Source organism: Rhinatrema bivittatum, chromosome 5 (genome assembly GCF_901001135.1).
Source record: "Rhinatrema bivittatum chromosome 5, aRhiBiv1.1, whole genome shotgun sequence".
Classification (NCBI taxonomy): domain Eukaryota; kingdom Metazoa; phylum Chordata; class Amphibia; order Gymnophiona; family Rhinatrematidae; genus Rhinatrema; species Rhinatrema bivittatum.
Genome location: NC_042619.1, coordinates 346,496,263 through 346,514,285, shown reverse-complemented (window position 1 = coordinate 346,514,285; position 18,023 = coordinate 346,496,263). Strand labels below are relative to the sequence as shown.

The following is an 18,023-nucleotide window of genomic DNA, read 5'->3' as shown; positions in this document are numbered from 1 at the left end:
GGTCAGTCTCAGTTTTGCCTGTTTGTGACAGAAATGAGTATTTCTAGCATATAGTTTCTCTGCAGTAGTAGTCCAGCCTGTTCTGTTATTCCCGTAGGTGATGTATTAATGTTCTAGGGCCTGGTGTAGTATTTGCATTGCTGCTTTTTCATAAGGTTGCTGTTTGAATCCTGAGAGTCAGTGCTGTGATTGTTTGGCAAGGTTCCAGATGCCTCTTTCTTTGCAAGAGTTTGTTACTTCACAAAATAGCAGTGGAGGGTTATTTTTTGCTGAGATTACACCAGAATTTGAATTTTTTTTTTCATGTTACTTGTAATGTGAATTGCCCTAGCTCTGCGCTGCACCTGTTCTGATGATTAATTATATTTTATTGTATTTATGAAGATTTCTGGGTTTCTGCAAAGATGGTTCATGAAAGAATACATTAATTTTTGTTTTATTATATGATTGGATTTGATTGTTTTCTATACTTGAAATAATTGAAGTAAATTATTTTAAAGTTTCATACATGACACATAATGGCTGTTGCAAACTACTTAGAAAGCCATTCTAGGGTGCAGTATATGGCATTATTTATCAGTAAGAAAACAACTAGTAGACCTGCATGCCTTGTGCCCACCTATGTTAACCTTGTGCCCACCCAAAAAATCAATTCTGGCTACGCCACTGGTCGGTTCTCGAGCCCGCTGACAGCCACGGGCTCGGAAACCGGACGCCGGCAAAATTGAGCGTCCGGTTTTCGACCCGACACCCAACAGTACTTTTTTTTACCCTTTGGGACCTCTGACTTAATATCGCCATGATATTAAGTCGGAGGGTGCACAGAAAAGCAGTTTTTACTGCTTTTCTGTGCACTTTCCCAGAGCCTGAAGAAATTAGCGTCTACCTTTGGGTAGGCGCTAATTTCTAAAAGCAAAATGTGCGGCTTGTTTTCTGAATCACGCAGGAATAACTAATAGGGCCATCAACATGCATTTACATGTTGACGGCGCTATTAGGTTTGGCGGGTTGGACACGCGTTTTCGGGCCCCTTACAGAATAAGGTGTAAGGGAAAATGTGCGTCCAATGGCAGCCCAATGGCGGCCCGATTGTGTTTATGATGTACAAGGACGGCTGCTCTTAAATAAATTTATAATATAGGAATGAGAATTGGCACAGAGATCAATGGGCCAGTGGATACAGTCTAGAGAAAAGAGACATGGCCACAAGCAGACACACAGTGAGAACAAAACAGAAACATATTACAGTCTCAAACTAAGGAGAAGTCCATTACCTGCTATTAAGTTCACTTAGAGAATAGCCACTGCCATTAGCAATGGTTACATGGAATAGACTTAGTTTTTGGGTACTTGCCAGGTTCTTATGGCCTGGATTGGCCACTGTTGGAAACAGGATGCTGGGCTTGATGGACCCTTGGTCTGACCCAGTATGGCATTTTCTTATGTTCTTATGTTCTAAAGCAACCAGTGAGACTTTAGACAAATTATAAAACAGAGTCAGCTCAGTCAGCATAGGACCCCTCCCAATCCTTCTGTATTGCTTAAGCACAAAGCTTCAGCCTACAGACCCTGGGGCCCCTACCTTGCAGACACTTTCTACTGAGTAGTAGCTAATAGCTAACTTCCAGGACTGACACTAAATCAGAATCAATCACCAGCTACAGCTAACGATAATTGATGATACATTAATGTCTCCTAAGTCCCACAAACAAAAGTAGCAGACAACCAGAGCGACCTTTATTATATCTGCTATTGAGTCAAATTGGGAGAACTTCAACAATTACCATGTACCTATTGAAAAAAAATGAAACAGGATTGGGGAAATCCCAAAATGTCAGGGCCTCCTTTCTAAAATTAGACAGGGATGGGAGAATTCAAAATATGCACATGCATTACATGCTTTTGCTTATGCTGACTAGATATTATTATATTTCTTCTTTGTTTACACTTGTTACCAGGCACAGACAAGTGACGCACCATCTCCCCCCCCCCCCCCCCCCACACACACACACACCACCTTGAAACCTTGGCAGCACAAAAAAGTAACTAAGGAAGACAGCCAGTGGGAATGCAGAATCACACTTCCAGCTAACGAATCGTTCCCCCGATTGGCACTTTTTATCTGATCAGTAGCATTTTCGGTTACTGGGCGCTAACTTCAGTTGCTGCATGCTAACTCCCGTTATTGCCTGATAACGTCTGTTACCTTGCGGTAGCAAGAAATACCAAATTTCAAAAAATTTTCAGCAGTTTTGCATTCGTTTCACTGCCCCCATGAAATGAGACGTAGACAATTTTGTTGCCATTGTCTATTTCATTTGAAACGATTGCACATCCCTACAATTCAAAGAGTATCTGATTTTAATACTTTTTATAAATGCATCTTCAGCATGACTGACATCTTAGACAGCCTCCTTTATCTACAGGAAGACTGATAAATAAAAATGCCAGATTTATTGCATACTATATATATATTTTATTCAGACTAGAGTACAATTAAAGTTACTTGAGTTTAGTAATGAACCCACTCACCTTAACTGAATGCTTCAATCTGCTTTATACTACTACAGTTCTTTGATAAACATAAGGTTTTGTTATTTTTAACAGACATCATCTCAATCACTTAAAGAACCACCTCTGGCAATACCCAAGGAGCAAACTCACCATCCTTGACAATTTTCTTGAATACACAAAGGCATGCTTTAATAAACATGTCACAGATACATCAATACTTTCCAACCAACCGACTCCAGAGCCCAACCGTATTCCAGGACCTGTGGCTGAGGCCTAGGCCTGGGCTCTAGTAGACCTGGGCCAAGGTCAGATGCCAGGATCTGGAAGAGGATGGGTTTCATTTCTGAGGTCCAGGTCTAGGAATAAGCCTCGGGCCTGGACATGATGCTGGAGCCAGGCCGAAGCCAAGACCTTCTCCAAAGCCTAGGTTTAAGCCTAGGCCCACACCGAGGCCTAATGTCAGGGCACAGCTGAGGCTGGATCCAATCACTGAGGCCCTGAACTAGGCCTCGACTCAGATCTAAGGCCTATGCCCAGATCCAGGCCTAATGCTGGTACCAGGTCAAGGCCAAGTTCCATTGTTTAAGCCAAGCCCTAGGCTTAGGCCCAAGCTCTAGCCCAATGCCAGATATCAACGCTAAGGCTAGGGCCTAGCTCTAAGCTCAAGCCTGAGGCTCATACCTTGCCTGAGGCAGAAGTCTGTGATCTAAGCTCAGACTCAGGCCCAAGCCCTAGGCCTATGCCCAGATCAGGACCAGGGAAAGGTGTTCCATTCTTCTTCTAACCTCTTCAAAATCATGCCTCAGTGACATCCCTGCTATACCTTACTTCCAAGCAAACATTTCAATAGCTGTACAACAATATGGCACCGTCCACTCAGGAGGAAGTCACCACAGTGACATCGCTGAGGTGTATCCTTCTACCAGAGGGTATCATTTTGAAGACAGCAGAAGAAAAAAGATCGAAGTCCTGGGCCTTTGGATCTGGGCTTAGGCCTAGGTCTCACCATGGGCCATGGCGATGGGACTCTTCCTTGGCCTGGTTTTGGGCTCAGGCCTCTGTGATGGAGATGGTCTCACCTGGGCCCCAGCATTTGGATCTGGCTTTGGCGATACAACCCGGCCTTGGCTGGGCCCAGGCTTCTGGCTCAGGTTCCAGCAATGGGACCTGGCCTCAGCTGGATTCTAGAATCAGACCTGGGCTCCAGCATTAGGAGGAAGCCTGGACTTTAGCGATGGAACCCAGCCTCAGCCAGATCCCATCACCAAGGCCCAGGCCCATCTTTGATGCCCAGCCTGGGCCTCGGTGACAGGATCTAACCTTTACTGGGCCACGGTGTCCTGCCCAGATCCAGGCCTTGGCCTCTGTGATAGATCCCAGCCTTGGGTTGGGCACCAACTATCAGACTAGCTGAGGACTGGTCCTGTTGGAGGCCTTTTTGGTAATAGTGTGCTCTATTTGCTAATTGTTATGACATGTAGTAGTGTGAACCCTGGGCCGTGGTGAGAGGTATCTCCGCCCACAGGAAGGAGCACTATGAGCCTCACCATCAGTAGGCGCGGTCTCAGTGGTGTCAGACACAGCTGTGAAATAGAGAAGAGAGAAGAAAGGCACAGCCTGCGGAGTGGGAGGTGCAGTAAAAGTATAGTTCTGAGCAGAGGGTATACCCCAGGGTGATACCTCCGATGTGAAGATCCGGTAGTGGCCCGCAGTGCGGGGTACGCCGAAGAGGTTTCTTGGTTGTGGTAATGAGATGGTAGTCTGAGGTGCAGAAACCCTGAAAAGGATCCTGTAGCAGAGGTGCGGTAATGACCTGCAGTGCAGGGTATACCGGAGTGGTTTCTTCTGGGGATGATGCAGTAGTGGCCCAAGGCACAAGGTCCACAGAAGAAGATCCCACAATGAGGCTTGGTATAGGTGAAGTCCGTAGTAGTAAGGTACTCACAGGAGATGGTTCCAGGAGAGGTCCCGGGAAGGGGGACCGATAGTAGTCCAAGGCAAGAGGCCCTCCGAGGAGCGGATAGCCAGAGATGAGGAAGGGCCCCCAAGGAGCGGGGGTACCCTGAACGTCTCATGCCAAGTGTAGAGTCTGGAACCGGAAGTCCAAGGATGGAGCGGAATTCAGCAATGAGGGAACTCCTTGCTAACTCATCAAACCGTAGGGCCAGCCAGCTTTACAAGAGATAGTTGACGTCATCCGGAGGGGACGCCCCCCGAGGCTCCCGCCATGACGTGTAGAAAGGTGGCCCATGCGCGCGCGCCTAGGTAATTCCTGAAACAAGATGGCAGTCGGCAGTGCCCACGCCATCCCGGGAATGCCAGGCAGGTTGGAGGTGCTTGGCGGAGACCGCCATTCATCCAAGAGATGACAAGGCAGCAAAGAAAGAGGTGAGCATTAGTGGTCGCAGCCATCTGTGACCGACGGGCGTAACACTAATAGGGCACATTATTTCTCAAAAATGAAAAACTCACAATTTTTTTGTTTTTGTTTTTGGTAAACAAAATTTGATTAGTTTGAAACAAAATGAAAATGGGCTCATTCATCACACTTTTAAATTTTAAATTGAAACGAATGTACACTCCTACTGGCTATAACCTGCTTTTGTCATATGGTATGGTTCCCTCTCACCCTTACTATGTATAAAACAAATTTTAAAATGTGTGTTTGGAGGGGAGATCCACTCTCCGCTTCAGCAATTGAATGCAGGAAGTCCTAGGTATGTGAGGCTGGCTGGGCAGAGTTGTACAGTTTGACGAGATAGCATTTATGGTTCATGATTGTCGGAACAGTGGGATGCTCTTCCTGTGCTATAAATCTCTTTTTTTTTTTTTTCCCTTACGATGACAGATTTCCTATTGCTTGTTTCATTTATTTGCTGCCATGGAATAGCAGTTGGCAATTGGTTTTGTTTTTTTTTACTCTGTTCATTCATTCTCTGACAAACTGTTTGGTGAATCAAGCCTTAAATGACAACTCATCCTGCAACATGTTATTTCATAGGCATCCTCACCTTCTCATGTTCATTAGAGCTGACCGGCATGTGTTTCCAAAGCAGCAAATATATTATTTTTATGTCTTATATGCGCTTTAAATCGGAATAGTAATACAGTAATACCTAAATGTTTCCTAGCTCAGGTTTGCTACTTGAATATACATGATCCACTTTATAAAAATATAGCTTGACTTACATCAGCAAAACAGCTAATTAAGTAATAGGGAATAAATACCCCCAAAGAAACTTGACAATCTGTTCTGTAAAGTAAATGAATTCTGAATTCTCCCATTTGCATAAATCTCTAGGTCTCATTTTCACAGCTGTTGGCTCTGTCAGCTTGATGGTTGCATTTCAAATTCATTTTAACATAAACTGAGGGAAGGGTTACCTTTCAACTAAAAATATCTTGCTCTGAAAGAAAGATTGTTGGTTGCAAAGCACATAATCATGGTACGTTGCACTGCCTTGCTATTCTCTTAAAACTAATGTTGACTAATAGAAGGAACTTTAATAATACATAAGAGCAGACTGAAATGTCATTTGCATACCTTCAGGACCAAGTTCATTGTGTAATTTTAAACTAAATACAAGGCTTTCTTTAAGAGATAACTGTTTTCCTTGTAAAAAGACATACTGAATGATGAATCTTGCATTTATAATAAGAAGATATTTCATTTACTAAAGGTTGCTACTGGCACCCATGCATCGATGAGTGAAAGACTGTCCCATTTTACATTTTTATTTTTTAAAAAAGTGTCTTGGTAGTTTCGATAAGTAACTTAGATAATTAGCAATCTGTTTATGCAAAGCCATGAAAGCTGTACACTTCTATATTGCCCATTTAACACCCTGTTTGTTGTCTGTATTATTTTCAGTTTAAAAAGCCTTTTATCTAAGTACAGTACAGGAAATTATAAATTGAGTAGCTTGGCAGAGTGCAGCCATTTTCCCTTTTAGTAATAGTGAAACTGTTTCGGTTAGGATTTGCTGTAAGCAGTAAGTGGGAAAAGCATTAAATTAAGGCTTGCAATGTTATATCATTCTAAACAACATGTGGCATCTAATGATCAAAATGAAGTAAACAAATTATATACAATATTCAGCAGAAGACAACAGCAATACGATTTATCTCTTGAATGCAAATGAAAGCATAACAAAAAAGAGTTGATCCAATCTGATTCCTTTGTTTTTCTCACCACTTAACACCAGTGCCGGTGCAAGGATGCCCAGCCGCCCTAGGCAGTGACATCACATTGTCACATGATTTTCTCTCTCTCTCTCTCTCCACCCCCAAATCGCACTCCCTGCACCCTCACACCTCCCGTCCGCGATCTCGCTGATCTCCAGCTCCCACTGCGCAGCTACTGCACTCTTAAACATGGCAGCCTTGCATCTGCCTAATACAGCACCCCACCCACTTCCAGTGACCTAGGCGGACACCTAGTCTACTCAATAGCTCCTGCCAGCCCTGCTTAACACTTATATTGTTTTTAACCTGAAGGAAAGAGAACTCCCTGTATTGCTCAATTAAACATAAATATCCTTTTTTAAATATCCTCAGGAGGTCAAGTTAAAAGATCCACATCCAGAAGGACAGTGCTGAATGCACTCCCTGACTTCAAAACTCTCATTCTCTGAAAGATGAAATGGCCTTTTTGTCCCACCCCCTCCTCCGTGAGGCCCAGCGCTGCCGGGTGTGCATACCGTGCAATTACACAGAGCGGCACACCCGGAGGGGCGGCAGAAGAAGCAGCCCATGAGGCCACCGGTGGGACAGGTCCACTGGTGGCCTCGTGGGCTGCTTCTTCTGCCGCCCACGAGGGGTTTCCAGTGGGGTTTCCAGTGGGGCCTTCTCCTCTTCCAGCCGGGAAGAGGAGGAGGCCCCACTGGAAACCACTGGTAGATCACATGCCACTGGTGACCCGGAAGTAGAGAAGGCCCGTGAGGCCGCCGGTGGACTCTATCCTACTGGCAGCCTGGAAGAGTAAGAGACACATGAGTCCGCTGGTGGACCCCCATCTCACCAGTGACCCGGAAGAGGATGAGGCCTCCAAGGCCACTGGTGGACCCCATCCCACCAGCAGCCAAAGAAAGAAGAAGGAGCCTGTTCTCTTACTCCTTCTTGGTGCTGGCGTAGGCTGTTCAATCTCGCGATGCACGAGATCAGCATAGAGGAAGTGATAGGCTCGCGTGGTTTGATTAGCACACAGGCCAGCACATGAGGAGGAGCAGCAGAATGGCTCCTGCTGGTAGGTGTGTGTATGTGAATGAATGAATGAATGAATGAGAGTCTTACTAGGGTGTGGTGTGTGTGAATGGGAACCTGACTGGAGGGGGTGGTGGGGATAAGTGAAACGGAGCCTGACTGGAGGGTATTGTGTGTGTGTCAATACTTATTTCATTTATTTTTTATTTAAAAGGGGTTTATATACCATGTTTACAACTAGAAAGTGTGTTAAAACGGTTTATATGCAAGATGTACATAATTAAAATTGAACATTAAAAACATAATGGTAAAAACTTAATAAAAAGAGATAATATACTATATAAATTAGAATAAGCTGAAGAGGGGGTCCCAGGAGATTGATAATAGGAATCTATCTGCTGTGTGTGTGTGTGTGTGTGTGTGTGTGCGTGCATTGGAACCTCACTGGGATGTGTGTGTGTGTGTGTGAATGAGAACCTGTCTGGTGTGTGTGTGTGTGTGTGAATGGGAACCTCTCTGGGGTTGATTATGTGAATGGGAACCTGCCTGGGTGTGTGGGTGTATGTATGTGAACAAAAGTTGTGCTGCCTCACTAATCCATGCCTTACTCAGGTTGACTGGAAATACAAAGTTTTCAGATCACTGGAAATATTTTTTTTATAAGTATGTTTTTACTGATATGATTGATTTATATTCCTTGATTTTATCGTTTGATGAATGATTTATGAGGACTGGTGATTGTTTCTGTTTCTCCATTGCTGCACTGCATTCAGAGTCTGGCTTGTTGCGGGTTGTAGATTCCGGTTCAGTTTCTGTTTATAGTTTATTAGTCTCTTTATTCTGAATTTGGTGAGGGTGAGTCTGTGTTCTGCATGTTTAATTGAGGTGAGGTATTCTGAGGAGGGGGGCAGCACGGTAATTTTGTACAGGGCAGAAAAAAAGCTAGCACCAGCCCTGCGAATTGTACCTTTTCCCAAGTCAAATTAGGGTGTCTGGACCATTAAAGCTTTCATCCGTGCCCAGGCCCCACTTTACTTCCCTCACCCCAAACCTACACACACTCACACAATATCCGAAATCTTTATTGTCCGGAGAGAAATCACTGAGTTCCCTCTTGCTGGTGAAGATTTAGGATGCGTTTTGGAATAAGTTGGGAATGGAGTTACAGAGAACCAGAGGCTCATTTTGATTTTTGGGAGTTCCCATTCTAATTGGTTCTTTCACTTTAGGCTGGTTATGCAGGAGAAATTGATTTGCACGATGCATAAGTGTTATCATGTTAGTGCTGATTTATCATGCATCTTATTGTCATACTATATCAGGTATCAAAGTTCAGTGTTGCAGCCCCATTGAAACTATCAGGCAATGTATGTTAATCTACCTGCTGCTTTGTAGATAGTCTCGCTTTGAAATGCTTTCTGTACATTTAGAAAGAAAAGATACTAAGCAAGTTATTTATGATGTGTTTTAATAAAGTAACTAAAAAACCATTTAAATGAGTTTTCTAAAACTAGTTTTTCTTTCTGGTTGAGAATACAAGCAGTATTGTAGTAAGCTTAGGCTATAATAGTAGTAGAAATCGGGTTCTAAAAAAAGTAAAATAGCACCGTGACTCAGAAAATTGCAAAGCTCCTGCTGTGATTTTCCATTATAAAATGTTAACTCAGTGAAACCTACACTTAAAACCACTTGTCAATAAGATTTAATACTAAAAAAAAAACCATGTAGAGTTATGCATTTAGGATGCAAATACCCAAGGGTGGAGTATTGGTGGTGAAATTCTAAGCATGAAAGAAGAGTGAGATCTGGTATCTGATGATCTCAAGGAGTCAAAAAGGTGCACAAAGCGACTGCACAAATCATAGGGCTGCATAGGGAGAGACATGGTCAGTAGAAAAAGGGAGGTGATATTGCCTCTGTATAAGTCCCGGGTGAAATCTCATATGGAATGCTACGTATAATTCTGGAGACCGCACCTTAAAAAAGGATAAAAACTGGCTGGAGTCAGTTTACAGGTTGCCTGCGAAAATGGTCTTCATTTTAACATATGGGGGAGACAGACTTATCTAAAAATATATGTCCTATCGGAAAGGTGAGATAGGGGGAGATATGACAGAGACATTTAAATACCTCCAGGATTTCCGTGCCCAGGAGGTTTGTCGCTTTCAACAGAAAGGAGGCTCTAGACCAGTGGTTCCCAAGCCTGTCCTGGGACCCCCCCACAGCCAGTCGGGTTTTCAGGATATCCACAATGAATATGCATGAGAGAAAATTTGCATGCATAACATTTTCTCTCAAGCATATTCATTCTGGATATCTTGAAAACCCGACTGGCTGGGGGGGGGGGGGGGGGTCCCCAGGACAGGCTTGGGAACCACTGTTCTAGAACAAGGGGGTCATGTGATGAGGCTGAAAAGGGGTAGACTCAGGAGTAATCTTAGGAAATATTTCTTTCACAGGGAGGGCAGTAGATGCATGGGACAGCCTCCCAGTGGAGATGGTAGAGAAGAAAACAGTATGTAATTTCAAGAAAGCATGGGATAAACACAGAGGGCCAGATTTTATAACATGCGTGCGGGCATAGATTTGTTCGCGCAACCCGGCGCGAACAAATCTACGCCCGATTTTATAACAAGTGCGCACAGCAGCCTTCCTTCGTTCCCCCGCACTTTCCCCTCCCTTCCCCTATCTAACCTGCCCCCCCCTGACCTTTATCGAAGAAGTTACGCCTGCCTCCGGCGCCCCGCCCATGGCCCCACCCCCGGAACGCCCATTTTTTTCCAGCCCCAGGACTTACACGCATCCCGGGGCTTGTGCGCGCCGCCGAGCCTATGCAAGATAGGCTCGGCGCCCGCAGTGGAGTCAGGGGTAGGTTTTCGGGGGTTACGCGCGTATCTTACGTGTGTAACCCTTTGAAAATCTACCCCAGAGGAACTCTAAGGGAGTGATGAAAATTGTAAAGCTAAATTAGCTGGGTGGATGGACAGACTAGATAGGACATATAGTCTTTTTCTGCTGTCATGTTTCTGTATTTCTGTTATATACAGTATTAGCTAATTTTAAAGTTTACATGTATAACAGATCTCACTAGTTTGATATATTTCTTGTCTTTTTATTTGTAGCTTATTATTATTTAGTTACCATATATACTCATGAACAAGTCGATCTGGTGGATAAGTCGAGGGCATTTTTTAGCCACAAAATTAAGAAAATTACTGTGACCCAGTAATTTTACCTATCAATAATACCTAATCATATAGGAAAAAGTGCTGAAAATACCTCTATATTATTTTCTACCGGTTATCTATAAACCCAGGAGATTTCTAAATTGCTCCGGATTAAAAAAAGAATAATCTTTCTCCCCAAATTTCACAATACAATGGCATGGATATTTTAAAAGAAAGTATCCATCCTTATCCACAGCTTCCTTTCTCAAAGCTAAGAAATCCCTTCTACGTAATTGAGTAGATCTAATCAGATCTGGAAACATCCAAATCTTTTGCCCATAAAAGGTAATCTATTACGGAAAAAATATTTAAGTATACTATCCTTATCAGTTATGAAAGCGAATTGTATAAGCATTGAACCTCTTTTTTTAAAATTTCTAACTCTTCTTGTGATTTCTCAAGTAAATCAGAAATATTTAAAGAATCTTGAATTATATCTTTCTCCTCCTGTTGTTTCTTTTTTTCCCCTACATAAAAAGCTCTAACTATAGGTGGGTAAGATTGTTCTGGTAATTTAAGGACGTTCAGAACATAAGATTTAAACAATTCAGCCGGCCCTAGATGTTCTGAAATAGGAAAATTAGTCACTCTTATATTTAAAGATCTAACAGTATTTTCAAGATTTTCTAGCCTTTTTTGAACTTCAGATTCAATTTTAATCTGTTGGCCTTGTACCTTTTCAACTTGTACCACCCTAGTTTCTATATCTTTTTATCTTGAACTAATTTCTGACTATTTTCCTTTACTGAACTATTAGTTTCTCTGACTTCCTCAGTTAGTTTTACTATAGATCTGTCTAATTTAACCATATAATCACATAAGGTCTCCAATGTTATATTACCAGATTTCAAATTAACAGATTTAATAGTTTCTTTTTTACTGAGTCCAATCAATTTAGTACTTTCAATTCTGGCATTGACTGTAATATTTCCATGTCCTATAGCTTCCGATGTTTTAAAAGGTACTTGTAATTCTGGTTCCATGCTAATTATTCCCTTATGATCTTCCAAGATTTCTCCTGTTAAATCCAGTTCTTTAGAAATTCCTAGGTTATTTCCAGGCATTCCTATGGGAGAAAACCCTTCCATGCCTGGTGGTGGTGGTATTCCCGGAGCCCCCAGACTCAAGGATGTTTTCAGTGACCATAAGAGAAGGGTTTTGCTCTAACTCCTCCCCTAAAGCACTCTGTCTCAAAGGGGTTATTAAAGGGGTCCAATCCACTCAGAAACAGACCTTTGCTTGAAATCTATATCAGCCATACTCGAGGTTGGCCTTAATTTGACCTTTCTCTATGTATGGGGCATATCTAAAAGGCAATAACAATAGCTTCTTAGCAATCAGCTCCTGCCTCAATGGATACAGTACTTATTTATACAGGTGGAGTCTCTTATGAAAGGAAGCAGCAAATTGGTAAATATGAAAGCATTAAATTACGTTTACATACCATAGGAAACAGCAAAATCGATGAGACAACTTCAGTCAAATTCCAGGCAAAGCCAGGCTAAGCCAGCCTTTGCCACACACCCCTTAGGCGTGTGCGGCTTTGGTGGCGCGCCGGCATCGACTGCATGCCAGCGCAAGCCGGTTTTTATCACGCTTCTTTGGCTCTGCCCCTTTTGTGGGCATCGCCCAGCCACCATTCCCATCGGGGCTGAAGGGCTCTTCTACCCCCGGTAAGCTCAACTTGACAGTAAATATTCAAAATGAAAGTCTATAGAGCAAACTCACAGGCTGCTTCCTTCCTTAAGATTAATTTCTAAGACCTAAATTTCTCCACATATACATGAGTATATACGGTATGTTTTATTTATACTTGTACTTGCTAAAAAACGTAAAGCAATTTACACGTATATTTTCTACATATACATACATCACATCTTAAAATACAACCAGCTTTATAAACCTAGTGATTCACAGGACTGCAAATGTAAACACAATTATACAACATATGCTGTCAAGCTTCCGGCCACGAGATGCCCCAAAAAGAGCCTGAGTGGAAAAGGAAAATAGATTCCTTCGTGAGATCCAAAGTCCAGACCTATAGGCACGGATGGAAAGTAGTCTCTAGCATTACCCTGTCCAAGAGGCTACCCCCTTGTTGTTGGAGAGATTCAGGGATGGCTTCAAAATTCGTTATGCTGGCCCAATAAGTGTAGGTCACTGCAGGAATGCTTCTTTTGCTAGTCATTTATCCAGTGTCATCAGGGAGAAGTTGACCACAGGGTTGAGGCTTGGAAGAAATCTCAGAACCCCCCTTTGTCAATGTGATCTTGTCCCCACCTAGCCGTCGTCCCCAAGAAAGAGCTGGGAAAGTTTAGGTTAATATACAATCTTTCTTACCTGGCTAGGAGTTCTGTTCTAAATAGTACGCAGCCTTTGACACTACAATCTACCTTCTCAGAATGGGGTTGAAAGCTGGGTGGAGGAGTAGCCTAGTTGTTAGAGCAGAGGGCCACAACACTGGGAACTCAGAGTTCCAATCTCACCACTGGTCTTTGTGATCTTGGGCAAATTACTTCACCCTCCAGCCTGACCCTTTTGGTTGACCCAGCACTTCTGCGTGTTTCGGGAAATATGTTCATGGCCGGGCCCTTTCGAAAATGCGCCCCGGTATTTGTGTGTGTGCGCACACAAATGTTTTAAAATTCATCCAACAATGTATTAGTATTGCAAGTAACGCAAACAAAATCCGTACATTTTCATAATACATTAGTATTCTTATACTCTATAGGGAACAGAGGCACATGGTATTTTAGTAAAAGAAAAATTTATTAGCATAGAAAGTTAAAGGAAACTACTATGTCCAATATCTCAGTTCAGTTCAAGAAGATTTCAAAATTCCCAAGTAAATTCTGGCCAGAATATTAGCATTAGTTGTTAGTTCTTACATGATCTTTGAATCCTTTAGGTAAATTTCTCTGCCATTCTGATGATTGATGAAGCAGCTGCTGCTTGGGTAGACTTATTTACAGCATTCTGTATGGTTCCAAGTTCAGCTTGTCTCATGAAGAATATTCCCAAGCTCTCACAAAAAAAAAATAAAATATATATCTATATATATATATATATATATATAGATATATATGTATATACTCTCTCTATTCTAAAATAAATCATAATAAAATATCTGAAATTTCCCTGACCTAATTAGTCTGAACAAAACAAGCTTTATCTAAGAAAATCACTTTAATTTTTTGATAAAAAAAAGTGACAATTTTTTTGTGACTTTACAGTATATCTGTATCTTTGATGAGCATAATAATATAGCATTAGCTAGCACATTGTATTAAAGCGTAATGTGTATAAATACTCGTGATTTCTTTCCTCCTCTTCAGGCATTTATGTCAATGTTCCAGATCCTTACTCAGGAAGGATGGGTGGATGTAATGGATCAAACCCTCAATGCTGTAGGACATATGTGGGCTCCTGTTGTTGCAATTTATTTTATCCTCTATCATCTGTTTGCTACACTGGTAAGTTTTCTTTGCCAAATTCCAGTTGAAATAATTTTGTATTACTGACCTGCCAACCAAAGGTATTATGTTAACGCCTGCTTTAATTTTTTTTTTTATTAATATCTATGAAATTAATGCTTTGAAGTATATCAAAATGCATCCTTTATCTTCTGATACCACATGGCAGTCACCTCGTCTCCTATAGCAAATTTCCTTTCACACTAGAATATTAGATGTTAACTTCTACTACTAACGCAGTGCATTAGTAGACAGAGTTTAAATGTTCACACAGTGAGACATTGTCACATGCTTGCCATGTATACAATGTGCTTACCATATCCATTGCATTCTTTTCAGAGCAGTAAGTGAAGAAAGACAGATGCATAGAGCTTAATGATATGAATTGATAAATAAAAATTAGTGCAGTGATTTTCTGTGATTAGGTGCAAAAATAATATAATATAAAGTACGCGTGCGCGTATGTTTTGAAGATCTACCTCAGCGTGAGGGACATGGTGTGAATTAGAGCAAAACAGGCTGGGATTTTTTTTTCATGTTCCAAAGAGAAAAAAAAGTAGAAGGTTTTTCACTGTATTTTTGAGCATAACATACCTCTGGAGGAGATGCCTCAGGGCACAGTAAGCCGAGATGGAGTGAATCCTTTGCAGAGGGTCAACAGCAACTAGAAGCAGTGGCACAAGCGCGAGGGGACCGGCAGTAAACCTTACAAAAGAGTCTGAATAAGCCCCTGACTTCTTCAGAGCAGATTTTGAAAGGCTGGCAAGCACACAGAAACCTTGCAAGCACAAATACAGAACTGCGGGAGCAACTGAACAAGATAGTGGCAGCCCTGCAAGTGGTTATAATCTGGCCTGCTCCTGCCCATCTCCACGATACCTGTAGTAAGTTCTGGGGAAGACCCAGGCCGCTTCCTGGTGAAGTTTGAAAGAAGCACCAGGCTGCTGGATTGACCTGAAGCTTCTTGGCCTTTCCCTGGGGGGGAGAGGAATAAAGGCTTAAGCCCGGGGAGGAATAGACAGGCCCTGGGGATGAGGAGAAGGCTACTCCCACTGCAAGACTGACCTGTATGCCTGTGACCTTTTCATTTAGCACTGCTGAGGTAAGCAGACCTGTTTTTTTATCTGTAATATTGTAAATAAAGCTGATTCTGTGAAGAAAAGGCCCGTGGCAAGCCGAAGACCCGTTCACGTGTTATCACATTGCTGCTAAGCAACTCGTGTTGCTACGAAACAAATTGTGCCTGTGAGTGGAGGCAGCCTGGAGAGTGCGCCGTAACGAATCACTACCGATCCTGGTGTCTCTCCCTCCCCGCCCCATCCCACCCCCAAACATGATATTAATATAGGACTTCCTGCATTTATTCTTTGCTGCGTGGCATCTCTGCTGCTTGATTTGCTGACTTAGTATTGTTCTGATTGATGCATACAAGGAGAGAGAGAAAACCTCAGAGGCCGATTGCTTCTGCACCGTAGAGAGAGAGAGAGTCAAGGAGTTCAGAAACCTGCCACCTTACTGCATGCTTTTTACGTGTTGAAACTGAAAAATAAGATAGTGACGCTGCAGTAAGAGAAATTTAATGTTTCATTAAGCCGTGTCAGTAATAGAACATCAGTTATCTAATGTCACAAAAAGACTATAATGAGTTAGTAAGAGTCAGAGAGTTAATAAGCTTATTTCTGTTTATGCCTGTGCACTGCGCACATGTAGTCAAGAAGAATATAACTGCAGAGAAAAAAATGTTGTTGTTTCCCATTTCATTTCATTAGTTATCATTTTTGTTTTGTTTTTTTTTGCTTCAGAAAATAGTAAATAGTGTGCACTGTTAAAAAATAGAGTGCATTAATTGAAAATAGTACGAGCTGAAATCTAAAAGTAATGGTAAAAAATCCATGAGTATCCCCTGTCCTATCTCCTGCCACCCCTCGGAGGTGGTCATTTCCCCATAAAATATAATATTTAATACCTCCCTCAGCACAGATCCCTCCATCAATGCCCAACCCCTTCCCTTTGTTAAAAAATAGCACCCGCCTCTGATGCTGAGCGCCCCCTCTGCCCACCATACCCCGGACTCACCAAATCTTCCCTGGTGGTCTAGTGGAGACCTGGGGGCACCCTCTCGGCCCCTGTCACATGTCATGCAAAGGGCTGTCCAACACCATTTTGGCTCTGTGCAGCCTACCTGGGCTCCTGGTCAGCAACTTGATGGCAGTGACCGCCCAGGGTTTGTTTTGGGGTGGGTGAATTGGGGGTGCATTGTTTCCTGTGCTGGGTGTAGACTCTAGCCCCAGTGTCTTCTGCTTCCTAGCTACCCATGTTGTCTTTCCACCCCGATCCTCTGCGGCCTACCTGGCTTCCTTATCACTGGAGTTCCCCTGCTCATAGTCGAAAATGTAGTGGTTGGCTGCTAGGGAAGGCAGGTGTGTGGTCATGCATGGGTGGGGTTTCTCTTGTATCAGGCCAGTCGAGTGCCACTCGGGCATTTGAATGCAATCAGCGGGGGGGGGGGGATGTGGAATGGAGGGGACTCGACGAGGCATTGGCCCTCCTCTCACGGGCCATGGATTGGCAGAACATGATGCAGAGTTATCCCACGGTACAAGTGGAGATCCTCAGTATGGGGTGGCTGTGAAGGGGATGGCATTTCTTCCCCCCCCCCCCCTTCTTGTGCAATGGCCTAAGATGTGGGAAAGTGTGCATAAGGTGAACTCGCAGCTAGCGGCAAGAGCAGGGTCCCTGCAGGAATCGGGGTTGCATTGAAGCAGGCCTACTAGGGCATTTTATTTCTCAGCTCTATCAAGTGTAGAAACCCCATGGTCACACTACCAGCAAGCCCTGAGTAAATCCTGTTTTCTAGCTAGAGCAGTGCAGGTCAGTAAGGGGGGGGAGGATACCATTCAAATGCAGCCCCTCCCTTTGAGGGCTCTGGGATGGCCGTCCCCCTGAGAGGTTTTCTAAGCAGCTCTATAGAGGGAGTCTGGGGCCAGTTCTTTATGGTTTTTGTGAAGTTAGGAGGTAGTCGAGGAGCTTAACCTGAGTTGTATTTTTCAGTCACAGTCAGGGGATTCAGGCTATCCCAGCCTGTGGAATCTGACCAGGGTTATCCTTCTGGGTATATTTTTTGGGTTTATTACAATTTTCTTGGTAGGAGGCCTGGTGAAACCCTGAGTATCACCTGAATTCAGGGATTGGGGGACCCTGTATTTGAGGCTGCAGAGGTGAGGGAGGACCTGCCCCTCTACACCTTGTCAAGGACAGAGGTGGTGGTGACCTGGTGCCAGGAATCTCCGGTGGTAAATTGATTTACAAGGGAAGAGACTTTGTTTTGAGACTCAGGAGGAAGTGTTTGGCTGCCCCTTCCCACCTGAAGGGAACATCAGGAGTTGCCATTCCAGAGGGATTCCTCCCATCGGGGATCCAGGTACAAAGAAACAAAACCAAGGAACTTAACAAAACATGAGTAAGAACTTTTCTGACGTCACCAAGGACACCCACTCAGAGTCTTCGCCCTTGGGGAGAGAGAGGGATTTGCAGGCGCTCTGTGCCCAGACTGTTTTGTCCATTTTTGTCAAGGGTCGGGTGGGGTGACTTCTGGTACCCAGGGTGC

General features: G+C 43.3%; 1 protein-coding gene across 1 annotated transcript in view; it reads left to right on the top strand.

The window, feature by feature from the left end:
- Nucleotides 1-18,023, top strand: part of NALCN (sodium leak channel, non-selective) — a 549,662-nt gene that overhangs the window by 252,311 nt on the left and 279,328 nt on the right. The window contains exon 14 of the mRNA XM_029603307.1: nt 14,279-14,416. Within this exon, the coding sequence (XP_029459167.1) occupies nt 14,279-14,416 (138 nt within the window). The remainder of the gene's footprint in view (nt 1-14,278; nt 14,417-18,023) is intronic.